Here is a 26979-nt window from a genome sequence, read left to right on the forward strand (position 1 = left end):
TCATTTTTTTTATCATGTGTCCATTCATGTTGGCATGCCATTTATGTTTGATGCATTTTGTGTCCTTTCATGTTACAATTGTGGCCGCATCTTTAATTGTGTAGGCATTTCAATCTTTGAAGGCTTTGAAGGCTCGGCACAAGAATAAACCGTTTATTCTCACGCATTGCTGGGCGCCGTGGGGAGAGGTTGACCTTGGTTGGGGGCGACGATGTGGTGTCGGCGAGGCTAAAGCACTATGCACAGATGCAAGACCCTACCGCCTAACAGTGCGGCGGTAGCTTATTACACCCTACCGCCAGATAGCTGGCGGTATGGCTGTTAGGACACGTCAGCAACAATAAAGTTAGATGATGCTCGGCGGTAAGCTATGCAACCCTACCGTCAACCTACCTGTTGGTAGGAAAAGGGTCAGATCTCGATTTTTTTATACCGGAGTCATATTAGGATGAACCTAAAAAAAAATCAAAACATCAAATTTGGCCGGGTGGGGTAGGGTGGGGAAGGTGGCGCTCGCTCGCACGCTGGCTGGGACCTCAATCAATGAATCAATGAAGCAGAGCTCACTGCTCTGGACAGAGACGGCCATGTGGCCGGAGCCTGCCACCTTTGGCTGATTGATTGGGACATCAGCCCTCGTGAAGCTACAGACCTTGGTCGGCCACCGAGATTATATTCACCTTTCCCGTCTGCTAATTGATTACTACCTCCCTTTTCCCATTCTACCCTGGGTGACCACTCTGCTCACTCTCACTCTTTCTTTCTTCTCTACGGCGCAGCCGGCCGTGCACAGCACGACGCCGACGACCGCTTCCCCCGACGTTGCCGCAGCCGCCATACAAGTAGAAGAAGGTGAGGACCCCCTTCCTCTCCTCTTCGTCCTAGCCAGCGGATCCTCAGATCTGATCTGAGTGGGGCCGCAGCAAGCTCAGACTAAATTGTTTCTTACAAATCTTTGAGATGATTTCCGTGGTACCACGTATAGAACTCCTAATTTCTCAGCAGAAGAAATCACCGGGTTCTGGGTTTGCGCAGTCATAGAAAGCTCCGATTTGTTGAGTACGTACAAAGCTTTGATTTTGTTTTGTGCTGTGCAAATTGAGCTCAGATCTTCTTTTGTTTTGTTGAGTACGCACGATCAGCTCTTTCATCGATTGCAGCAGCTCCCCCCCCCCCCCCACTTATTCAAAAATTGACCGTCCCCTCAATTTAGTGTGCACTTTCTTTTGTGTGCAATCCATGCTTTTCCTTTACAACGAATTGTTGGTAGTCTCTGCTGAGTGAATCTACATGACCATCCTTCTTTTCCATTTTTTTTGCATGTCACTATTGATGTGTGAAAGGTAGTAATAAGAGGACTCATTTTGTGTGCATCCTTTGTTTTCATTTCCAGCTCAAGCCACTGGACCCTGCAACTACTTGCGAGACAGCACGGGATATCTATCTCTGCAACAAGATCCGTCTCTCATCTCTCTAGTTGATTCAATGTACATAGCTGAATCCAGCTATACAACACTTACTCTAGCTATTTTTCTTTTTTGAAAGAGCTGATCGTGTGTCTTTCCGTTTCAATTGTTGGTGTTTGTTCAAGGTAATACTATATCGGTTTTATTTCGAGCCGAATTTCTGTGCACTGTCTTTGCAAGCCACATTTTCCTTTGGATTTGTTACTAGCCTCTAGTGAGTGAATCTGATTATCCTTTCTTTTTTGAAAGAGCTGATCGTGTGTCTTTCCATTTCAATTGTTGGTGTTTGTTCAAGGCAATACTATATCGGTATTATTTCGAGCCGAATTTCTGTGCACTGTCTTTGCAAGCCACATTTTCCTTTGGATTTGTTACTAGCCTCTAGTGAGTGAATCTGATTATCCTTCCTGTTAGCATGGGATTGTTGATGTGAAAAAGCGAGGTAGTAATACAAAGGACTAATTTTTATTTCCATGCTTCTTTTCAGTACTAGTTCAAGCGTGAGCAAACCTTGCAACCAATGGCGGGGGTTCTGGATGCTTTGGCATCCTACGTGACCAACATGCTCACCGAGATGGCCAAAGAGGAGGTGGCCATGCTAATCGGCGTGTCTGACGGGATCAGAGATCTGAGCATCAAGCTTGGGGACCTCAAGAATTTCCTTGCAGATGCTGATAGGCGGAACATCACCGATGAGAGTGTGCGGGGGTGGGTGGGGGAACTGAAGCGTGCCATGTACCTGGCCACCGACATCGTCGACCTATGTCAGCTCAAGGCCATGGAGCAGCGTCCATCCAAGGACATGGGGTGCCTTAACCCACTCCTCTTCTGCATGCGAAATCCTCTCCACTCCCACGACATCGGCACCCGCATCAAGGCATTGAACAAGGAGCTGGATAGCATCTGCGAGCGGGGCAATAAATTTAAATTTGCCAAGCTAGAAGCGTACCAAGACATGAAGATGACTCGATCTCTTGCCACTGACCGGAAAACAGATTCATTGTTGGAGCGGTCAGGTATTGTTGGCGAGAAGATTGAGGAGGACACAAGAGCACTCGTGGAGGTGCGCACAAGTGAGGAGGGCAGCGACAAGACTGGTCGCCACATGGTGGTTGCCATTGTTGGTGTCGGTGGGATTGGCAAGACCACCCTCGGCAAGAAGGTCTTCAATGACGAGGCTATCAAAGGCAAGTTCACTAAGAAGATATGGCTTAGTATCACACAGGATTTCACCGATGTTGAGCTATTAAGTACAGCCATTACTGCCGCTGGGGGAGACCAACCTGGAGGGGGTGGGACTCGAGATAGGGCCCTACTTGTTGATTCTCTCAAAAACGCCATCGAGGACAAGAAGTTCTTTCTTGTGCTCGATGATATGTGGGGAGCTGATGCATGGAACAAACTGCTCACGACTCCCTTTGGCTATGGTGGCCCGGGCAGCCGAGTCCTCATCACCACAAGAAGTGAAACTGTGGCGAGAAACATGAAAGCTGCACACTGCCACCACGTTGACAAGTTAGGGCGCGAAGATGCATGGTCATTGCTCAAGAATCAGGTTAGCACTGCCCCAAACTCAACACACACACACACACACACACTGTTAATTTGACTTGAGCTGTATTTAGATATGTATCTTTGTTGGATCAATACGTAGTGATTCCAGGGTAACATATGTGAGATGAACTTTTGACTTCATGGTGTTACAATCAATTTAAATATAATTTATTGTGTCCCTCCATACCGTCTAGTGCGTCATTGTACATGTCTTCAGTTGATTGATGACTAGTATTAGTTACTAATAATTGTTTGTCAGAAGAATAGTATGGGTACCGTTGTACACCATGCAACTATACTGCTCTTGCCGTAAGTTTCAGTCTTAACACGAGTTCACGTAAATACAATTCACATATATTTACTTGTTTGTATAAATAGTAATTAACTAGTAGTACCTATGATCCAAAATCTTGGTCGTTATTAGAATTTTACGAGACAAGTGTCTCTAATTTTGAGCATCTATAAAGAAAATACTATCATCTGAAATATCACTTATATTCATCATAAAACATAATTTTATAAAGTAATGTGAGGAAACTAACATGCACATAACTTCCATGTTCAATGTATCAACATCAGGACCGTGTCAAATCCTAAATAAACTATATTCAGGAACCGATGAAGTATTCATTTTGTATGTGTGTGCGTGCCTAAGCCTCTGTTTTGCATGATAATACATATTACATAAAAGAATAATATGCATGTGCATGATGTCAGCTTTAGTAGATAAGAAATTAGCGAATGGCTTTAAACTTCTCTACTGCCATTTAATTTTGGTGGTGCATAACTTTTATTCCTTATGAATATAGGTTATCTTCGGACTTGGGTCAGTCAAATATTTCAAAACATCGATATAACTGTAGATTTTGTACCGATGTTGATACCATCAAATTGACACTACTACATCCATGTGCAATATACTTTCATAGTGTAGTATTATTTTCATTTGAAGCAACAATTTTCATTTGATTCAGAAAGCTTGTTTCACCATGAAAACTATGCCCATATACAAACCAGAATACATTTATGGTCATAAGGAGTATTAGTTTGGTTTCTTTGCTGAACTAACATATTATTAGTAAATGAAATAACTAGATAAGCTGATCACCACTTTCAGATGTTCTGTTGCCCTTATTCAAGCTATACATTTAAACTGCTTGTAGGTACTCACTACAGAGGAGAATGGACACGAGGTTGATGTGCTAAAGGAAATTGGGTTGCAAATTGTAGAAAATTGTGACGGTTTACCACTCGCTATAAAAGTTATGGGTGGACTCCTATGCAAGAAAGAGAAAACACGACGTGATTGGCAAGACGTCTTGAATGATGATATGTGGTCAGTATCTCAAATGTCAAAGGAACTAAATTATGCCATATATCTTAGCTATCAGGACTTGTCCCCTTACTTAAAACAGTGCTTCTTGCATTTCTCCCTCAAACCAAAAAAGACAGTGATAAATGATACTGAAATTGTGTCCATGTGGGTTGGTGAAGGATTGGTTGAAGGAGACACATATACTCGTAGTTTCGAAGAAGGGAAAAAGTACTATAAGGAGCTAATAGTAAGGAACCTTATAGAGGTAGATACAGAGTACCCTAGTCAACTTATTTGCAACATGCATGATGTTATTCGCTCATTTGCTCAATTTGTGGCTAGGGATGAAACACTAGTAGGTCACAATGGAGATACTATCAAAACAAATCTTAGATCACCGAATTATCTTAGATTATCCATAGAAACGAAAGGAGTGGGATCCGATGAATTTGAGTGGAGATATTTAAGAGAGCAAAAATTGCTTAGGTCACTAATATTAACTGGAAAACTCAAAAGTCAGCCTGGGGATTCGTTGACTATCTTCCCAAGTCTACGCCTTTTGCATATAGATTCTGCAAATATTGCTGCACTAGTTGAATCTATGTACCAACTCAAGCATTTGAGATATTTGGCATTAAAAAGGACTGATATGTGTAGACTACCAGAGAACATCCATGAGATGAAATTCCTACAGCATATTAGCCTTGAAGGTTGTGAAAGTTTCATGAAACTTCCTGATAGCATTATCAAGCTGCAAGGGTTGAGATATCTTGATATGGATGACACACGTGTAAGTACTATTCCTAGGGGTTTCCGAGCTCTTACAAATTTGAGTGCACTATATGGGTTTCCAGCCTATACTGATGGTGACTGGTGTAGTTTGGAAGAGTTGGGGTCTCTTACCCAGCTCAATAAACTTTCACTAGAGAGCCTAGAAAATGTATCTAGTGCCTTGTTGGCTGCAAAGGCAAGGGTAAATGCAAAGAAACAACTTATCTATCTTGGTTTGAGATGTTGTGGTGGAGTGGGAGATGGGTTGGTCCAAGGAGAAGTCTCTGAGTCTAAGGAGGAGGAGCAAATAATAGAGGCGGTGTTTGATGTGCTATGTCCTCAGCCTTGCATAGAACACATCTTCATAAAAAGATATTTTGGTCGTCGGCTCCCAGGATGGATGGCATCCACAGCTATGGTACCCCTCGAGAGCTTGAAGATTCTAGTCCTAGAACATCTGCCCTGCTGCACCCAACTCCCAGATGGCTTGTGTCGGCTCCCGTATTTGGAGTGGATAAAAGTGATGAATGCTCCAGCAATCAAGTGTGTCGGTCCAGAATTCGTCCAACAGTACAATCAGCTGCACCGTCCTTCATCTCAGTTGGCTGCTACGTTTCCCAAACTCCAGAAGATGAATTTGTATGCAATGGAGCAATGGGATGAATGGATTTGGGAGACAGAAGTGAAAGCTATGCCCTTACTGGAAGTACTTCGCATCAGTGATTGCAAATTGGGTTGTATGCCTCGAGGACTTATGTCTCATGCAAACGCTTTGAAGAAGCTAGACATGTGGAGCGTCCGAGGTCTCTACTGTCTAGAGAACTTTGTTTCTGTAGTTGAGCTCGACTTGTATGACATACCCGAATTGGGCAAGATCTCCAATCTTCCAGAATTACAGAAGCTTGAAATCGCTTTATGCCCGAAGCTCAAGACTCTGCAGCAGATGGCTACACTCCGAAGACTCCAGCTGAGTGTTTCTCCCTGGGAAAGCCAACTTCCAGACTACCTGCAAACTATAAAGCCTAGTCATTTGCTGCTGACCTGCAACCTAGCAGTACTCACTTCCATGGCTGAGGGTGAATCTAGCTCCGAGTGGGGCAAGTTCAATCATATTAAGCAAGTCGAGGCTTATGCAGAGGATGGACAGGATGAGAAGAAATGGCACGTGCTCTACACATCTGAATCCTGCAACATACAGACAAATATTCATCAGGTAATACTTCGGTCTCTCTTTGTTTCAATCTAGCTAATATTTGTTTCAATCTAGTTGATATAGGATAGCTGAATGTATCTCCCACTATTCTGTTTTGCTTGCCAGGGTCGATTGGTGGAAGAAGAGGACTAGGCTGCAACTCCAGCAGAACGAGGAAGGGTATATCATTTTAGGCGAAAGGACCATATGATGCAAGGATATATGTACGTCTGCTGTTACAACTTCTACTAGTTTTGAGTATTCTTACTAATAATGCCATGACCATTGGAAGCTCATGTTAACGTGATGATCGAATCCATGCAGGGATACTGGGAAAGCAACAGACACACTTACCTGCAAAGATTCAGAGTCCACACATATGAATTCAGAGCAACAGACAAACTCTACTATTTTGAGTATTCTTACTAATTTCCTGAGAAGTGTGACATATACACTTATGAATTTGAAGATGTACACTTCATGGCGGGCTATCTAGCTGGTGCAGTAATATGGTGACCTTGGCAAGGCTGTCCTTTGTGCAGTGCATGTAAATGACTGTCAGCTTTTAATTTGGAGTTTAGGCTACTCTGCTCTGCTCTTTGAAAGCAGCTCAGGTTGCAGGTTCTCTGAAGCAGCTGCATTTTCCCTTTTTCTTTTTCGTGGGTGTCTTGCGTTGGTTCTCTGAAAAACTATGGTTTTTTGGATACATCAATCAATACAATACTGGTATTTCAGCTTTTAATTTGTACTGCATCAACACAAATGACTGTCAGAAAGTGGAGCTAATTCAAGCTCCCGGCTGCAGAATTGTAACTGTATGTCATAGGAATTCAGAGTGATGTATACAGGACCAAACAAATGATGGTGAGATCCTGGCTAAATATGGCCAAAATCGTGGGTAAACGCATTGTATATGAGCCAATCGAACGGATGTATATCAAACAGAGGCGTCATATTATTTTGCCTTGCTCAATCTAAATGTCTGCCCTGTCAAAATGGAGCACTACTGTATCCACACCACCTGCTGCTCCTCGGTCAACCATCCCGTGTCTGAAGTTACACCAGCGACTACATGCCTACTAGTTAAAATTTCACCATAAATTTGGACAATACGTACTAGTCTATTGGTCCCTTTGTATTTTGTCTCAAATTTTCACCATAAATTTAACTAACAAAACATTAATACATGTCATCAAGAATTATATCCTTGGATTCATATTTGAACCTAGTTTTCGATAATATTATTTTTTCTATGTATAACTTATGTTTTACTAGTTAAAATTATGGTTAAAATATGACCATAAATATGAGGGGGGGATAATAAACCAGGACGGAGGTAGTAATATATCAACCCTCCCTCCATATGTCATTGATGACACCTGTTTCTTGGATTTCCAGCACATGAATGAATGAACCTATTGGCACTAATCCGAGAGTAAACTAATCTGAGATAGCTACCCACAACCTAACCTGCAATTGCTTATAGCGAGACGTCTGCGTATGTTGATTTCATCTAGCACCTATATACTACTCCCTCCGTTCCATCTATATTATACGAAGGTTGTATAATATAGTACTGCCGGTTGATCCATCAATATTTCCCTATCAAAGACCAGGCTCCAGTGTGGTAGCAGCACATGCACATCCATGGTCCGAGTCAGCACAAAAATGAAAAAGACTAATAGCCAGGAAGACCTTAAGAGAAGCATACTTTTGCAGTCTTCCCTAATGAGATTGAGACAGGCTGCCAAACTCATGAGCTGTACTACCAGTAGTTAATACGCATTTGAAATCTTCTAGTTTGGACCTTCTATCGTTAGTGCCATCGGTACTAACAAAATAATGTAGTTTTGTTTATTGTTACAGCTGATATTGCACTCGACAGAGACACCCTCCTCTCAGAATTGCTTATCTTTGCTACTACTATATTTCGGGTGTTGCGGCGCTGTCAGTGTTGTAACACGAACATAAACTCTATTCCTCTTATTTAATGAATGAGGCAAATCTTTTGCCTCTCTTCAAAAAAAATATTTGTGGGGCAGGGGAACCGCGCCTCTCTCTTGTCGCATCCTTTGGGCCTCTTCTCTTGCATTACCAGGAGTTGTTGGCTGAAAGCTCATACATAAAATGTAGTATATACATTTATGTTTCAAGTTGGCCATCCACTTACAAATCTTTAAGTTCGTAGTAGTACGTATTTTGATGGTAGATGGATCTTGGAAGGATGCATATACCTTCCACAGAGCCAGATCACAATCATTTGGCATCACTGGCCGGCGGCCACCATTTTTACTCCAATATTTTTTGTTCGATGGGTTGTAAGGAATCAGTAACAATTAATAACTGGTTAATAGATGCATGGATCTGATAAATAAGCCAACTATTCAGCAAAGGGTTTAGTGTACATCATACACGGGCAAATTAGTGCAAGCACTCAGACGCACACAGCTTTGTGTGTTTCGCCTCCAGTTCTCCTCGACCACATTCTATTATTTCTCTAATATATAGTTCATCCATTATATTTTCACAGGAGCACATTCCACACTGGCCGTTGATGCCACCAGCGACAGAATGGGAAATCAGCCGGGAACATGCATGCATGCATGAATTACATACATACATAGTGTACGTGACAACGCGACCATTCCAGTTGCCACTAAGTAAGTTGGAATGGATCAAATTAGCTCAGCTAGACACGGATTTGAATAAGAAGTACGTGCTAAACCCAGCTGCAACCACTCTTGGGACTTATTTATGAAAATAATAATCATCCATGCTCACATAACACGGGAAGGCATGTGAAGTGATAATAGCCAGTAGTTGAGAGTAACTTGTTGCTGACCACAATGGCTTCCAGGTACTAAACTAATAAATTTTGAATCAATCTTAGCTTAAAATAATAAGAAATGCTTACACTTCGGCTTCGGTACACCCTCTAAACACATCATTGGCTGAGATTACGTCATACCCCTACGTAATAAAGGGTAGAGTGGTCTTTTCTAAAAGTACATCACCCGTGCTGAGACCTCCGATACAAGGCCAAAAATCCTGGGAAAAGGAGCGAGTTTACGCAAGGAATCAAACTCATAACCTCATCCTTCTAATTACACTACTTACCACTCGACTAATTACTTGCTGTTTGTAACTGAACAAAGATGAAGCTCTCCGTTCTTTAAAGCAAAGCCTCTGTGATTGTCTGTTTTCACTCCTAACCCAACATCAGGCACAGAATGAGGTCCAACACCCACACCCGCCTCTCCCGCCAGTCCCGATGGGCCGGGTAGATACAACCCCGTGACTACAGACAGTCATCGCCGAGCATACTAGTATGATGCGATGTCTGTGCTCTTGAGCACCGACCTGTCAGACAAATTTGCGGAGTCCTGACCATCACCAACTACGACCGCACCCGCGAGGAGAGGGACCTCATCTCCCACAGACGCTATCTAAAGCAGGAACTCCGAACCGCCCGAGAGCGAGCTCCAGGTCCCGGCCGTCTCTACTGCATAGGCAGCCCGCGCCGCCAGCCTGGACCCAAGAGAAGAGAAGAGCCACCAGCACACGCACCACCTCGCCGCCAAAAACAAAAGTCGCCACCGAAGCGACTGTACTTGCCTCGTTGACCAGAACAACCACCATGTGACCCCGGCATCAACAAGCTGCCACCTGACTCACACTTAGGCAGAGCCGCGCCGCCCCGCTGGCGCGCGCCGTCCTACCGGAGTCACAATAGAGACCACGAGTGGCCACCCCCACCATGCACTACGACCCGTGCCTTATCTAGCCGGATGCAAGCCTGCTTGCATCCACCCGACCAGTGCGACCTTCGCTGCTACCACACAATAGCCGGGCTCTGCCTAAGTGTGAGGGGCGGGGCGCTAGGGTTTCCATCGTCTGCTCATGGGAGCGACGCACGGACGGAGGATGGGTCTGGTCTTTAGTGCATATAGTGTTGCTCCTCATATATTAATTTTCTTCGTGTGTAGATGTAATATTGCCATATGTGGCTGCTCTTAATTTGGTTTGATGCTCTCTGCAATTTATATGGGTATAATGGCATCTTCAAAGCGGACCTCAAACCTTCACTATATGTCTAGACCATAGTGTCCGGATAATTTCTGCCATTCAATGGAAACCTATATATGTCCACTTAATAGTCCGGACATACGGATTTCAGTATCCAAGAGACAAACGTGGGGGGTTTTGCTGGAGTCCAGACATGCACTTGATAAATCACATGCATGGTCCCTCTCCTATCTCTCCTCTCAACCATACATGCATGGTCCCCCTCTGCTGTCTATTCTCCCAACCAGACACTAAACCACACGCCACATGCATATGGTCCCCACTTACATTTTCACCTCCCAACCAGATACTTTGTGATTAGTATTGGATGGGTTCCTCCCACGTCATGTTCGCGGATCACGTACGGACATAAAAATGGACATTTGAAGATGCCCTAATAACTGGCAGATTTCAGCTTCTCATCAGGCAATTTCCATTTGTGAAATCTTATCAACGGATAAAAAGCGAGCGAGAGCCATATTATTGGCCGTGGATCAGTTGTCTGTGTACAGGAGGTGTGCATACCCGCTACCATCTGACGCGCCTTTAAATGTGATCCATTGACTGACTATTGCTCATTGATTAGCTCCTTTTTCCCTTGCCGTCCCTCCTCTCCTACCCTTGGCTGGGTGACCACTCTTACTCTTTCACCCTGAGTCTCCACTGCGAGGAGACGCATCGCCGACGGGCCACACACTTCGCGGAGCTGCCGGAGCGAGCTGCTCGGTGCTGCCGACGGCTGCTTCCTCTAACATTGCAGCCGACGCTGTACAAGGTGAGGGCCCCCCTTCCTCTTCGTCCAAGCCAGTACGGATCTCCTCAGATCTGACTATGGGGGACGATTCTAGGTTCTCCAGGATTACAAGCTGAGACTTGTTTACTACAAAGCTTTGATATTGACTTGTTTAGGTCCAATTTTTCTTGATACAAAGCACCTGAGTTTGTAAGCTACTACCTTTGTCCTGGTTTATTGGTCCTCTTTGTATTTTGTCCTAAACTTTGACCATGAATTTCACTAAGAAAAAAATCAATGTATTTGAACATAGATTCTAGCAATGTTATTTTTGGTGACATGCATTAATATGTGTTAGTTAAATTTAAGATCAAAATTCAGCACAAAATACGATGGAGACTAATAAATCAGGACGGAGGTAGTATACAATATATGATTTTCGCAGTAGTAGGAGGCTCCGACTAGTCTACTGCAAAACTTCCATTTTTGGTACTGCAGTACAAATAAAGCTCACACTTTTTTTCCCTATTTGTATTTATGTTTTGAGCAGCAGTGTCAGCTCAAGCACATCATGGCGGATTTGCTTATTTGGAATCTCAGATTTGTTTATTGGGAAGCTTTGTTTTTGATTTGTGTGATTGAAAGCTTTCATGTCCGAATTAGCTCTACATCCTCCCCCTCATCCCCTCTCGCTACCGCGTTGCCCCTGCGGGCGACCGGACACGCGACGCCCTCCTCTTCCTCCAGCCCCCCCTCTTCCCTTTCTCTCTGCCGCCGTCGCTGGCGCCCGCGGCCGGCCTGGCCCCGGGAACGCTGGTGGCGGCGGCCCCCTGACTTTCCCGTCCCGGTGGCTCTCCGGCGCGGGGCGGAGCTGCACCGGGGGGGGGGGGGGGGGGGGGGGGGGGTGCTCCTAGGCGGCGGCGGTCTGGCTAGCGGCGGGGTTCCCTGACGCGGCGTGGGCGGGCGGCGGGGTGGCGCAGCGGCGCTCGGCCCAGATCTAGGCCCTCCGGGGCCCATTTGGGCCTAGGCGGGCCGGCGGCGGGACAGGTCTACGGCGTGACTCCTGGGAGGTGGGGGAGCGGCGATGAACGGCGGGGTGCTGGCGGCGTCGACGTCAGCCTGTTGCAGCGTGGCCGGCGGGGGTTAGCGGGCCCGTTTTGGGACTGGCCAGGCCAGGGGTGGCCTGGTATGCCCCGCTTTCATGTCCGGACGGCTATCGCGACGATGCCGGAGGCGCGGGCCCCCCCGCGCGACGACGGTGGAGGTGGTTCCCTCCCGCTCGGCCTTGGTGCTGCTGCTCCCGTCGCTTGGATATTCTCTCTGGTCTTCTTGGCCTCGTGGTGGTGCTCGCAGCGAGACCGCGTTGGGGCGGCGCAACCGTGATGGCGCATGGTGTTGGGCGGTGGTTTGGCTTGTCGGCTCCGGTTGGCCGGTGGGGTTTGGCGTGCGGGAGAAATCCTTGCCGGCTCGTCCGGCTCCGATGCGGTGACACCGGCGGGTGCCAGTATCCCTTCTTGGAGGGTGTCCGGAGTAGCTATCCCCCACCTCCCTCCGCGTACTGGGGGAAACCCTAGGACTTGTCCGGGCAGCAGAGACATCGGCGTCGCATCCCTTCTCGGAGGTGCTGCTTAGTTCACGGTAGAACGGAGCCTCGGGCTGTGGTGGTTCGTTTCCGGAGGGCGCAGCGGTCACGGGTCTTCCGCGCTTTGTCGAGCTGCCACTGTTGGCATTTATTTCTTCTTGCTTTTCTTTGGGCTTGATGTGCTGCTCGCCCCAGCATTGCGATGTGTACAATGGTGATTTGCTTTGGAATACAAAGTGGAGGGAAACCCTTTTTCGGTAAAGCTTTCATGTGCGTAGCAGGAAGCTCTATTTGTGGGATTCCGTTTTTGAAGCCTTGATTTCCATACTAGAATGGCTTCGTTTAGTGCAAAGATTTGTTTTTGATTTGTGCAGTACATACAAGACCTAAATAAGAAGGGCTGGTTTTTATTTGGATCCGGAATTGTGTATTTCGAACATCAGATTTGTTTATTAATTGGGAGCCTTTAATTTCAATTGTTGTGCAATAGAGAGAATCGATTTGCCTAGCAGGAAGCTCATAGTTTGTTAGAATAAGCCACGCCCCATGGCGGCGACCGGCGTCAGCATGTGTGTGTGTGTGTGTGTGGGGTTCCATGTCTATGCCGAGTCCAAGGGCCGGTGCGTTGCCGCGTTCGTGGCCAGGGCGAGTCAAGCTGGTTGTGGCTAGGCCTGTGATTGTATGTGGACGAAGGATGGATGTAGCGGGCGCAGCGGAAGCGACGTGGCGTCCAGGTAATGCGGATGAGCAGGCGGCTCACGTTTGGAGGAGACCGTATCGCCAGGGCGTGCATGCGTGGGGCGACCGCGGCGCTACGTCCTCGTCAGGCCACCAGGCCATCGCTCCCTCCTCCACCCCTCCCCCCTTGTACGGTGTGTTCCATCCGCCTGCCACTGAAAATCCGGATCTTCATGTGACAGTGGATTCACGGTCGACTCCCGTCTGGCGTTGAGGTCCGCAAGCGCAATGGCCCGGGTTCCGGCCTCTGCCCTCTTTGCGGCGTTTCCGAGGACTCGAATCACATCTTCTTCTCCTGCGTCTCCGCCCGATTCGTATGGAGTTGCTTCCGTGACGTGGTGGGCGGAAATTGGTGTCACACCAACTTCCCCGACTTATTTGACGAGCTCCAGTCCTCCCCCTTGTCTTCTCGCCACATTAGGTGGCTTGAGATCGGTGTCCTCTCGTGGACCCTCTAGACGATCCGCAATAAGCTTGTGATCCAGCGCGCTCCTCTTCGACGAGCTATTGACGCTATCTTCAAACTGTCTGGTTTCTTGCAGCTTTGGCGGCCGCTTAGCCGCCCCCAGGACCGCGACGCCATCTCAGCCTTCATCGCCGACCTTCGCTCGATGCCTGTTGAGTATATTGTGTACGTGTATATTTGTGTGTAGGGCCCACCTCCTGTTTCCTTTGTATAGTTGAGGTTGTGGCCCACCTCTGTACTTATATATACGTACCTGGTGCACCGATCAATACATCGAGATTGCACAGCCCATATCTTGTCCTTCTACATGGTATCTATGGCAGCACGATCCTAACCCTAGCCGCCGCTGCCGCCGCGCCTCCGCGCCGCCGCCGCCGCCGCTCCTCCCCGCCGCCGTCACCAGCCGCCGCCGCCGCCACCCTCCTTCCGGTCGCCGCTGCCGCCGCTGGTCACCGCCGCCTCTCCCACCACCTCGCTCGCCGCCGCCGCCTCTCCAAGGCCGCCGCCGCCGCGGGCTCCCACTTCGCCACCCTCACCCGCGCCGCAACCCTCCCCCCCCCCCCCCCCCCCCCCCCCCACCCCCCCCCCCCCCCCCCCCCCCCCCCCCCCCCCCCCCCCCCCCCCTCCCCCCGCGCCGAACCCTAGCCATGAGCTCCTCCTCGTCCATCGTCTCCAATCCGTTCGCCGGTCCCGATGTCACTCTCGTCCGCGACCTCAACATCCATGAGCGTGTTCCGGTCAAGCTTGATCACACCACCGCGTGTCCTACTCCGCCTGGAAGCGGTATTTTTCGCTTGTGTTCCGTGAGTACCTCCTGCACGGCCACGTGGATGGCACCGTGGACTCGGCGCTCATGATCAACGACGAGGAGTGGATGATCCTCGACGCCACCATCATCCGCTGGTTCTACCTCACCATCTCCAGCGACCTCTTCCACACCGTGGTGGACGACGAGGACGACGCCCATGCGGTCTGGACCAAGCTCAACGGCCTCTTCACCGACAACCGGCTGCAGCGCAAGGTCCTGCTCTACGGTGAGTTTTACGGGTTCCAGCAACTTGACTCATCCATCGATGATTTTTGCATGCGCCTCAAGAAGCTCGCCGATGAGCTCCGTGATCTCGGGGAAAAGATCGGCGACGAGCTCCTCATCAGCACCCTCTCCGGCGGCCTCAACGAGGACTTCGGGAACACCGCCTCCAACCTCACCCTCATCCCGGAGCCCACCTTCGCTAAGGTGGTCGCGTACCACAAGTTGGAGGAGCGCCGGATGCGGGTGCCGCGGACTCGCGCGACCCACACCGCCCTCGTCGCTAGCACCCGCGGGGGTCATGTCCCGCCACCGCCGCGCCCGACGCCGCCACAGCCGACGGTGCCCGCCTTCCCGCCAGGTTTCCCGCCCGCCCCGGCCGCCCCCTTCCCGCCGCCCCAGCCGGCGGCCAATGGGGGGGTCGTCGCGGCGGCCGTCGTGGTGGCCGCAAGCAGGGGGGCGCCGACACCCAGGGAGGAGCACCCCGCCCATCGCAGCAGGCTTATCAGCCGGCCCCGTGGTACGCCGGTCAGAACCCATGGACCGGCGTTGTGCACGCCTACTCCATGCCGGTTCCTCGGGCCCCTGCCCCGGGACTTCTCGGCGCCCGGCCACAGCCACACCAGGCGTTCTACGCCGCGTCGCCGCCCTACGCGGCGCCCGACGGCCAGCAGCCGCAGCCAGGTGGGCCGCAGCCGCCGCTGCCCCTGACGGCCGCGCCGCCTCTCCCGCCGGCACCGTGGGACCCGGCCCTTCTGGCGGCTCTTCACAACACTCCTTCCCCGTCCAGCTACACCGGCGGCGGCGACTGGTACATGGACAGCGGCGCCACCGCTGACATGGCGGCGTACCCCCGTAACCTCCACACCGCCCATCCTGTCCACACTTCCAACCGCATCACCGTCGGTGACGGATCTGAAGGAAATATGCCCTAGAGGCAATAGTAAAGTTATTATTTATTTCCTTATTTCATGATAAATGTTTATTATTCATGCTAGAATTGTATTAACCGGAAACATAATACATGTGTGAATACATAGACAAACAGAGTGTCACTAATATGCCTCTACTTGACTAGCTTGTTAATCAAAGATGATTATGTTTCCTAGCAATAGACATGAGTTGTCATTTGATTAACGGGATCACATCATTAGGAGAATGATGTGATTGACTTGACCCATTCCGTTAGCTTAGCACTTGATCGTTTAGTATGTTGCTATTGCTTTCTTCATGACTTATACATGTTCCTATGACTATGAGATTATGCAACTCCCGTTTACCGGAGAAACACTTTGTGTGCTACAAAACGTCACAACGTAACTAGGTGATTATAAAGTAGCTCTACAGGTGTCTCCGAAGGTACATGTTGGGTTGGCGTATTTCGAGATTAGGATTTGTCACTCCGATTGTCGGAGAGGTATCTCTGGGCCCTCTCGGTAATGCACATCACTTAAGCCTTGCAAGTAATGCAACTAATGAGTTAGTTGCAAGATGATGTATTACGGAACGAGTAAAGAGATTTGCCGGTAACGAGATTGAACTAGGTATTGAGATACCGACGATCGAATCTCAGGCAATTAACATACCGATGACAAAGGGAACAACATATCTCGAGCATCCAGGTTCCGCTATTGGTTATTGACCGGAGACGTATCTCGGTCATGTCTACATTGTTCTCGAACCCGTAGGGTTCACACGCTTAAGGTTTCGATGACAGTTATATTATGAGTTTATGAGTTTTGATGTACCAAAGGAGTTGGGAGTCCCGGATGAGATCGGGGACATGACGAGGAGTCTCGAAATGGTCGAGATGTAAAGATCGATATATTGGACGACTATATTCGGACATCGGAAAGGTTCCGAGTGATTCGGGTATTTTTCGGAGTACCGGAGAGTTACGGGAATTCGCCGGGGAGTATATGGGCCTTATTGGGCCATACGGGAATAGAGGAGAGAGGCCAAAAGGAAGGAGGCGCGCGCCCCCTCTGGTCCGAAATTGGACAAGGGGTGCAGCCACCTTTTCCTTGTTCCTCTCCCCCTCTTTCCTTCTCTCCTGCTCCAACAAGGGAAGGAGGAGTCCTACTCCCGGTAGGAGTAGGACTCCCCCCTTGGCGTGCCCTGCTCCTAGGCCGGCCGCCTCCCCCCTTGCTCCTTTATATACGGGGGCAGGGGGGCACCCCATAGACACAACAATTGATCCTTGAGATCTCTTAGCCGTGTACGGTGCCCCCCTCCACCATAATCCTTGATAATATTGTAGTGGTGCTTAGGCGAAGCCCTGCGACGGTAGAACATCAAGATCGTCACCACACCGTCGTGCTGACGGAACTCTTCCCCGACACTTTGCTGGATCGGAGTCCGGGGATCGTCATCGAGCTGAACGTGTGCTAGAACTCGGAGGTGCCGTAGTTTCGGTGCTTGATCGGTCGGGCCGTGAAGACGTACGACTACATCAACCGCGGTGTTATAACGCTTCCTGTCGGTGTCAAAACCGGCGGATCTCGGGTAAGGGGTCCTGAACTATGCGTCTAGGCCGGATGGTAACAGGAGGCAAGGGACACGAAGTTTTACCCAGGTTCGGGCCCTCTTGATGGAGGTAAAACCCTACGTCCTGCTTGATTAATATTGATGATATGGGTAGTACAAGAGTAGATCTACCACGAGATCAAGGAGGCTAAACCCTAGAAGCTAGCCTATGGTATGATTGTTGTATATGGAGTTGATTGCCTACGGACTACAACCCTCCGGTTTATATAGACACCGGATAGGGTTAGGGTTACATAGAGTCGGTTACAATGGTAGGAGATCTTGAATATCCGCATCGCCAAGCTTGCCTTCCACGCCAAGGAAAGTCCCATCCGGACACGGGACGAAGTCTTCAATCTTGTATCTTCATAGTCTAGGAGTCCGGCTGAAGGTATAGTCCGGCTACCCGAACACCCCCTAATCCAGGACTCCCTCCGTAGCCCCTGAACCAGGCTTCAATGACGACGAGTCCGGCGCGCAAATTGTCTTCGGCATTGCAAGGCAGGTTCCTCCTCCAAGTCCTTCATAGAAGATTGTAAACACCAAAAGTAGTGTCCGGCTCTGCAAAATAAGCTTCCACATATTGCCATAGAGAGAATAATATTAACACAAATCAAATCTGCTGACGTATTCCGCAGTGCGTCATCACACTACAGCCAAGTCCTTCACTCGAATCATTTTCACTTTTCCACCTCCGCGTGTTTTGCGAGGTGGTTTCCTTGGCACGTCTTGTCAAAGCAGAGATCGTGTACCCCCCTTTTACGGGATTCTCATCAATACGGACGTGGGTAACCCAACCGCGCCACTTATCACGGCGCTTGGGAGGCAAGCGAGTTTTACTAGGCAGGTGGGGACTCACAACCGCATCCGCCCATATAAGGGGACAAGGATCCACCTTTTTACCTACGCCTTCTTCCTCCTTTTCCTATCCATCTCTTGCGCACCCGAGCTCCAGCGCCCAAGCCCGCACTTCCCACCTCAACCTTCTCCAGCAATGTCCGGAGTGGGAGGCAAGTGGATGGTCTCCTCCGCCACGGAGGGTAAAGTCAAGAAGCTAAGGAAGGCCGGATACCTGTCCAAGGACATCGCGCACCGGCTTCCCGAAGAGGGGCAGCTTCTCCCCACCCCAAGGCCCCATGAGAGGGTAGTATTTCTCCCCCACTTCCTCCGCGGACTCGGTTTTCCACTCCACCCATTTGTCCGGGGGCTCATGTTCTACTACGGCCTGGATTTCCACGATCTGGCTCCGAACTTCATCCTCAACATCTCGGCGTTTATCGTCGTGTGCGAGGCTTTTCTCCGCGTCCGCCCCCATTTCGGCCTCTGGCTCAAGACCTTCAACGTCAAGCCCAAGGTGGTGCGCGGCAGCCAGGCGGAGTGCGGAGGCGCCATGGCGGGCAAGATGGCCAACGTCCGATGGTTCGAGGGCTCTTTCGTGGAGACCCTAAAGGGATGGCAATCCGGATGGTTTTATATCACCGAGCCGCGCAATCCGAAATGGACCGCAGCCCCCGAGTTCCGATCCGGACCCCCCACGCGGCTTATGTCCTGGAAAGAGACGGGCCTGTCGTGGGGTGACGAAAAAGAGGTGACCGGATTGCAAACATGCATCCAGTCCCTGGTGAACAAGCCAGTCTGGCTTGTTAATGTAATCCAGGTTATGCTCGTCCACCGGACCCTCCGGTGCCAACAACGGGATTTTATTCTGTGGGAGTTCGACCCGGCGCAGCATCAAACCCTCAGCAGGATCTTCGACACGACGTACGAAGACGCCTGGAAGATACTATTCAAGGGCGCCGAGGCTCCCGCATCCGCTTCCGAGGACCGCAGATACAGTTCGCAGCGTCACGCTAGCGAGGTATGCCATCTACACCTTTTATAGGATGTTAAAATTTTTTCATAGTTTGACTCTATGCGGGATCTAAACTCCCTTACCTTTGACAGGCTTGGCGGGCGATATCTGGACCGATTAACTGTCCGGCTCCGCTGCCCGAAGACCCAGCCCCAGCTCTACTAGCGAAGCTGCTGGTTCCGGCGCCTTATGTGGTGCCGGAGAAGAAGGCCAAGAAGAAGAAGACCACGGGGACTCGAAAGAGTGCTCGCAACGTGGTGGTGCGGACTCGTCATCTGACGAGTCCGAGACGCCCTCCTCCCACGAAAACGAGGAGGAAGAAGAAAACTCTCCCCCCCAGCAGAGGGAGGAGAGAAGAGGATGGCTGCCCCAACGGGGGAGGCCGAGGGGTCTAGGAAAAGGAAGACCCCTCCGCCGGACTACGCCCCCAACGCCGAAGAGGGCAAGGAGGAGTGGCCAAACAGGGCCAAGCGTCCGGCGAAATCGTAAGTTCGGATATCAGAGTAACTCATGATGTTCCTTTGTTGCACAGCTTTCCCTAATGTCGAATGTAATTATGCAGTCCGCCCCGGGCCAAATTTGACGAATCGTCGGGCGGCTCCCTGGACTCATCGGACGTGAACTCAGTTCCGCCCGCTGTCTCCACCTGCACTGCAGACGACGCCGAAGTGGCGTCACGACAAGCTCCGGGGCAGGAGGAGGTGGTCCCGGAGGAGCCGCAAGGCAACCTCCCGGACTCCAGATGTGAAGGGGATAAGGCTCCCCAGGGCTCTCAGTCCGGCTTTGTGCCAGACACCGCGCCGGAATCTTCCACAGTTCCGGACCGCGGTAGGCGAACTCCTTCCAAGAGGAGCAAGCCTTCTGAGCCGGCGGCCTCTGTCCAACTGGAGGTGCCGGACAATCTGCTGGAGGTGCTTGACGACGCCTCCATCGACGAGGGGCACCGTACTATTATGAGTACGATGATCCAGAAGGTTCAGTCCGCCAAGAGCGGACTGACTGAAGCTTGCGCTAGCCTTCTAACAGGCTTCAAGGTAAGTAAAAATATGTAAAAATATTACCGCATATAAAGTATCCCCTGATGCTCTGTTTGGCGTTCGGAAAGAAAAGCCGAATAGAGGATCTATTAAATTTCGCAGGAGTCTAAAAAAAGAGTCAATATACGTATGCAGGCTTCGCTGCTATCCACCGCCGCACTGACTGCGGAGGTGGGTGTCCTGAAGTAGGACCTCGAGCGGACCGAGCAAGAGCTCGGCCTTGCCAAGCGGCAGCTCGAGGAGGAAGAAGGTAAGAAATACCTTACAGAAAAAGTGCCTATAAAAAGGCTTGATTGCAAAAAGAGTAACAGGATTGTACTTCTTATTGTAGGGGCCACGACTGAGGTGGCGACCTTTAAGCAGGCGCTGTCTGAGGCCGAAAAGAAAACGGCCGCGAAGCGCACCGAGCGAGACAGACTTAGGGCTCAGGTCGGCGAGGTGCAGCAAGAGCTTCAGGCTCTCATGAAAAAACATGAGAGTTTGGAGCTGGAGTCGAAGGCGCAAGCATCCGAGCTTGCAACGGCCCTAGAGGCTGCCAAGTCTGCCAAGGCCGAAGCCCAAAAGGCCCTCCAAGAGTTGGAGGAGATGAGGAAGATAGCAGCGGGTAAGGCATTCTTTATGCAAAGCAGAAATATAAAAGCGAACTACCTGTTACTTACCCGAATCCGGAGCTCTCCAGGGGCATTCGCAGATCTTCCCCGTAGCGTATCGGCCGCCGCCGCATTCTACCGAGCTGAAGAGGGTAGCTCGACGGAGAAGGTGTTCTGGTCTCAGTATTCTGAGGCCGGACATCCTGTGCCCTTGAGCGACCAGCTGAAACAGCTTGTCAAGCTCCACAAGGCGGCCGAGCAGGCCATGAAGGGCTTCATAGTTCGGCTGTGGCCCGTAGAGGCCCTGCCTGGGAGCTATTTTGGGCTGGTGCGGCGGCTGGTGGAGGCCTGTCCGAGGCTTGAGGTCATCAAGCGCTCCGTCTGCATCGAAGGTGCCCGTCGGGCCCTTGCCCGTGCAAAGGTGCACTGGGGTAAGCTGGATGGTGAGAAGCTTGTGAAGGACGGGCCGCCGCCGGGGAAGGAGCATCGCAAGCCCGAGAACTACTACAAGGATGTTCTTGCAGGTGCCCGCCTTGTGGCGGATGAATGTACCAAGGATGTGATATTTGAATGAACTCGCTCGTGTTTATCCTGTGCGCTGAAAACTTGTTCATATGCTCTAAGAAATGCTTATTGAATTTAAAATATTACTTTCTGTGCGGCCGTTTATCAAAAATTGAGAGATGGCCAGTCGTCGGCTTCTGCCCCCGTGCCACTAGTGCTGGGGTGTTCGGGATAAACCTGAGCGCTCTTTTTCCCATAGTTGGGTCCTTCGAGGGAGGCGCTCAGCACAACGAAGCAGGCAATCGGACTATAATGCTTGAACACTCTCACTTAGCCATAGAACTCTATAATTTTAAATTTCGGCGAAGCCCCTAGTTCGGAAGACCGAGTTCGGGGCGCTATCCACGCCTTGGTCGGACAAAGCCAGCTCCTCGCTCGAAGCGGCATAAGCCTTTAGGGACTCGAAAAACCTCTCGAACAGCGACCGGTCTCTCGCCACATCATGACAGTCAGTTTTAGCTTTCTCCACTGAGGTGCTTAACCCAGCTGAACCGGGGCACAATCGCAGTGGTTCTCCTAGTGCTACCTTAGCCGATAAAGCGGAACGTAAGGCACCAAAACATAGGAGCCGGGCAAACCCAACTATTGACCCAAATCATGATTCGGAGCCGATGCATATGGTGCTATAAGTTCGGGGTGCCGCACTTGTGAAAGTGTACGGACTTCTCACACCATTATGAGGGGTACTGAAGCCCTTGGCGTGTTTGCCGTACCATGGTGTACGGGTGCAATCATGTCATTTAATAAACATAAATGTGAAAAGAAGATAATGCAAAAAATACACAAGAAGCTAAGCATTGTTTATAGAGAGGCTATTTATCAAAGCCGAACGATACAAATAGTGCGGTAAGCAAAAGATATTGGACTATTCAGTATGTCCTGACTAGGGGCAGGCCGCGGAATTGTATTTAAAACAGGTATACCGCTCATAACAGAGACCACCTAGGAGTTCCATAATGCGGCATGGCTTGTCTGCCTCCCTGGATCTTGCATCGTTTGTGCGGCAGTCGAATTGCCGAACAGGTCGTCCGAAGTATGGAGTCTTGAAAGTAAGAAAAAAAAGAATCTGGCAGCCCCTAGTACGTTTTAAGCCGTATTTTGGGCGTGCCGTTATTGTGCCCCTTCCCTTGTGCCCATGGTATTTCAAGGGCGTAGTTATGTACGCGAGGTACTGGTTTCGCTATGTCGCGAAAGATGGGGTTGGGGCCGCATTGCTACGCTTGCTCAAAGTGTGCCAGGCGGTCCTGCTGTGTGTTACTCTGGGCGCGCTTGGCAGTGTCTGGCTTTTTAATGGCCGGACTGGAGAATTGCCTGAGAAGGCTACTTTGTACCTCCGCTGCGAGAGCCGCCGTATGCTCCTCCGTACGGAGGGAGCGTTCGGTGTTTCCGTTGACCGTAATTACTCCTCGAGGGCCTGGCATCTTGAGCTTGAGATATGCGTAGTGCGGCACCGCATTGAACTTTGCGAATGCGGTTCGTCCGAGCAGGGCGTGATAGCCACTGCGAAACGGGACTATATCGAAGATTAACTCTTCGCTTCGGAAATTGTCCGGGGATCCGAAGACCATGTCAAGTGTTACTGAGCCTGTACAGTTGGCTTCTACACCTGGTATAACGCCTTTAAAGGTCATTCTTGTGGGCTTAATCCTTGAGGGATCTATGCCCATTTTCCGCACTGTATCCTGATAAAGCAGGTTCAGGCTACTGCCGCCGTCCATGAGGACTCTTGTGAGATGAAATCCGTCGATGATTGGGTCGAGAACCAATGCGGCAAAGCCGCCATGACGGATGCTAGTGGGATGGTCCCTTCGATCAAAAGTGATTGGGCAGGAGGACCATGGGTTGAACTTTGGGGCGACTGGCTCCATCGCGTATACGTCCCGTAGCGCACGCTTCCGCTCCCGCTTGGGAATGTGGGTTGCGTATATCATGTTCACCGTCCGCACTTGTGGGGGAAAGCCCTTCTGTCCATTGTTGTTCGGCGGCTTGGGCTCCTCGTCGTCGCTGTGCAGCCCCTTGTCTCTATTTTCGGCCCTTAACTTGCCTGCCTGCTTGAACACCCAACAATCCCTATTAGTGTGATTGGCTGGCCTTTCGGGGGTGCCATGTATCTGGCACAAGCGATCGAGTATTCGGTCCAAACTAGATGGGCCCTGAGTATTCTTTTTGAATGCCTTTTTTCGTTGACCGGATTTATAGCCTTTGAATCCGGCATTGACTGCCGTGTCTTCATTGCTGTCGCTGCTAACGCGGCGTTTTTGCTTATTTCGACGTGTCCTTCCACTTTTGTCCTTGGTATCCGAATTACCAGGGTTCTTTGATAAGTTGTTACTGCGAGCTAGCCAGCTGTCTTCTCCCGCGCAAAAGCGGGTCATGAGTGTCGTGAGGGCTGCCATGGATTTCGGCTTTTCCTGTCCCAGGTGCCGGGCAATCCACTCGTCGTGGATGTTATGCTTGAAGGCTGCTAGGGCCTCTGCGTCCGGACAGTCGACTATCTGGTTTTTCTTTGTTAGGAACTGTGTCTAGAATTGTCTGGCCGATTCCTCTGGCTGCTGAATTATGTGGCTTAAGTCGTCGGCATCCGGTGGTCGCACGTAAGTGCCCTGGAAGTTGTCGAGGAATGCGGCTTCCAGGTCCTCCCAAGAACCGATTGAGTCTGCTGGCAAGCTGTTAAGCCAATGCCGGGCCGGTCCTTTAAGTTTGAGCGGGAGGTATTTGATGGCGTGTAGATCATCGCCGCGTGCCATGTGGATGTGAAGGAGATAATCCTCGATCCATACCGCCGGATCTGTTGTGCCATCGTATGATTCGATGTTTACGGGTTTGAAACCCTCTGGGATTTTATGATCCATTACTTCATTCGTGAAGCATAGCGGGTGTGCGGCACCTCTGTACTGGGCTATATCACGACGCAGCTCAGAAGAGCTATATCTGTTGTGTTCGGCCCGGCCGGATTTGTTGTATCCGGAGTGAAGATCATTGTCACATGCCGTAGGGCGCCTGCGCGATCCGTAGATCGATCTTGTTTGTCTTGCCTTATCCTCCAGTATGTCTCGCAGGTCGGGCGCATTTTCCCGTGCCTTAGTTGAGCAGCGTCGGGGCATGGCTTGGGTGGAGGGCCGAGAGGCCTCTCTGTCGCGGCCGCGAGGTGGCCGGTCTGCCATGTCATGCGCTGGTGATGTAGGTGCTTCCTCCTCTGATCGGGGTAGCGGCCTGTGCTTCGGGTAACTCTTGGAGGGGCGTTCGAGTTCATACTCTTCGGCCGCAAGGATTTTAGTCCATCTGTCAGCTAGCAAATCTTGGGCAGCTCTAAGCTGTTGCTGCTTTTTCTTGAGGCTGCTTGCCATGGCTAAAAGCCGGCGTTTAAAACGCTCTTGTTCGGTAGGGTCTGATGGTATGACGAATTCGTCGTCATCGAGGCTTGCCTCGTCTTCAGAGGGAGGCGTATAGTTATCATCCTCGACCTCTCGGTCTGCCGCTCTCTCGTGAGGGCTGGCTTCTCCATCTTCCTGTGCCGAATCTTGCTGAGGTGGGTTTTCTTCGGCGCTATCCGGGGTAGTATTATCTCCCGTGCCGGAATCACCGTTTTTGCTTTGGCGGGATTTAGAGCGGCGCCGCTGACGCTGGCGCTTTGGCTGTTTCTTGGGGGCGTCATCCCCCACTGTTCCATCGCCATCTCCATCTTTTGGAGTATCCACCATATATATGTCATATGACGAGGTGGCCTTCCAGCGCCCTACAGGTGCTGGTTCCTGTTCGTCTCCTACATCGTCGTCCATGCCGTCGATGTCTTCGGAGCTGAAGTCAAGCATGTCGGTTAGATCGTCGACAGTGGCTACAAAGTGGGTGGTGGGTGGGTTTTGAATTTTCTCATCGTCCGTATCCCACCCTCTCTGACCGTAGTCCGGCCAGGGCTCTCCTGATAAAGAGAGAGACTTAAGAGAATTCAGGATGTCGCCAAAAGGTGAATGCTGAAAGATGTCTGCGGCAGTGAACTCCATTATCGGCGCCCAATCAGGGGCGCGGGGGGTTCGGAGTCCGAGGAGGAGTCCGGATCCTCGAAGTCACGGGTCGTGCAGAGTGCGGGGCTAGCGTTCGGCTCGATCGCTTTCGGGACCGCAGCCCCTAAGGTGACGTCCAACCGCTCATCCTCGATTGGCGCAATAGGCTCTGAGTTAGGGGTCGGAACCGATGCGTGTGCAGCCTCCAGGACACTGTCCGGGGGCAGAGCTAGATCATGCCCCTCGAGATAGTGCGACACGCTTGGCCGTGGCTCGAGCCTGTCGAAGATCAAGTCTCCGCGGATGTCAGCCGTGTAGTTTAAGCTTCCAAACCTAACTTGATGGCCAGGGGCGTAGCTTTCGATCTGCTCCAGGTGGCCGAGCGAATTGGCCTGTAGAGCAAAGCCGCCGAAGACGAAGATCTGTCCGGGGGAAAAAGTCTCACACTGGACCGCATCGTTGTTGATGATCAAAGGAGCCATCGGGCTTAAAGGCGACGACATCGGTGTCAAAACCGGCGGATCTCGGGTAGTGGGTCCCGAACTGTGCGTCTAGGCCGGATGGTAACAGGAGGCAGGGAACACGATGTTTTACCCAGGTTCGGGCCCTTTTGATGGAGGTAAAACCCTACGTCCTGCTTGATTAATATTGATGATATGGGTAGTACAAGAGTAGATCTACCACGAGATCAAGGAGGCTAAACCCTAGAAGCTAGCCTATAGTATGATTGTTGTATATGGAGTTGATTGCCTATGGACTACAACCCTCCGGTTTATATAGACACCGGATAGGGTTAGGGTTACATAGAGTCGGTTACAATGGTAGGAGATCTTGAATATCCGCATCGCCAAGCTTGCCTTCCACGCCAAGGAAAGTCCCATCCGGACACGGGACGAAGTCTTCAATCTTGTATCTTCATAGTCCAGGAGTCCGGCTGAAGGTATAGTCCGGCTACCCGAACACCCCCTAATCCAGGACTCCCTCACTTCTGCTTTCGGTCTACGAGGGTACGTGGACTACACTCTCCCCTCTCGTTGCTATGCATCACCATGATCTTGCGTGTGCGTAGGAATTACTACGTTCCCCAATAGTGGCATCCGAGCCTAGGTTTTATGTGTTGATGTTATATGCACGAGTAGAACACAAGTGAGTTGTGGGCGATATAAGTCATACTGCTTACCAGCATGTCATACTTTGTTTTGGCGGTATTGTTGGATGAAGCGGCCCGGACCGACATTACGCGCACGCTTATGCGAGACTGGTTCTACCGACGTGCTTTGCACACAGGTGGCTGGCGGGTGTCAGTTTCTCCAACTTTAGTTGAACCGAGTGTGGCTAAGCCCGGTCCTTGCGAAGGTTAAAACATCACCAACTTGACAAACTATCATTGTGGTTTTGATGCGTAGGTAAGAACGGTTCTTGTTAAGCCCGTAGCAGCCACGTAAAACTTGCAACAACAAAGTAGAGGACGTCTAACTTGTTTTTGCAGGGCATGTT

General features: G+C 50.5%; 1 protein-coding gene across 3 annotated transcripts; it reads left to right on the forward strand.

The window, feature by feature from the left end:
- The first annotated feature begins 609 nt into the window (after positions 1 to 609).
- Positions 610 to 7040, forward strand: LOC125550122 (disease resistance RPP13-like protein 4). 3 transcript variants are annotated; one of them, XM_048713036.1, is made up of 5 exons: positions 610 to 852; positions 1954 to 3021; positions 4184 to 6319; positions 6425 to 6522; positions 6623 to 7040. In XM_048713036.1, the coding sequence occupies exons 2-4, from the start codon at positions 1987 to 1989 to the stop codon at positions 6449 to 6451; spliced, it is 3198 nt and encodes a 1065-aa protein (XP_048568993.1). In that variant the 5' UTR covers positions 610 to 852; positions 1954 to 1986; the 3' UTR covers positions 6452 to 6522; positions 6623 to 7040. The 3 variants fall into 3 exon arrangements, with proteins under 3 accessions (XP_048568993.1, XP_048568992.1, XP_048568994.1); XM_048713035.1 differs by having other exon boundaries at positions 611 to 847; positions 1952 to 3021; XM_048713037.1 differs by lacking the exon at positions 610 to 852 and adding an exon at positions 1397 to 1487.
- Positions 7041 to 26979: the final 19939 nt, after the last annotated feature.

The sequence above is a fragment of the Triticum urartu genome, chromosome 4 (assembly GCF_003073215.2).
Source record: "Triticum urartu cultivar G1812 chromosome 4, Tu2.1, whole genome shotgun sequence".
Lineage (NCBI taxonomy): Eukaryota > Viridiplantae > Streptophyta > Magnoliopsida > Poales > Poaceae > Triticum > Triticum urartu.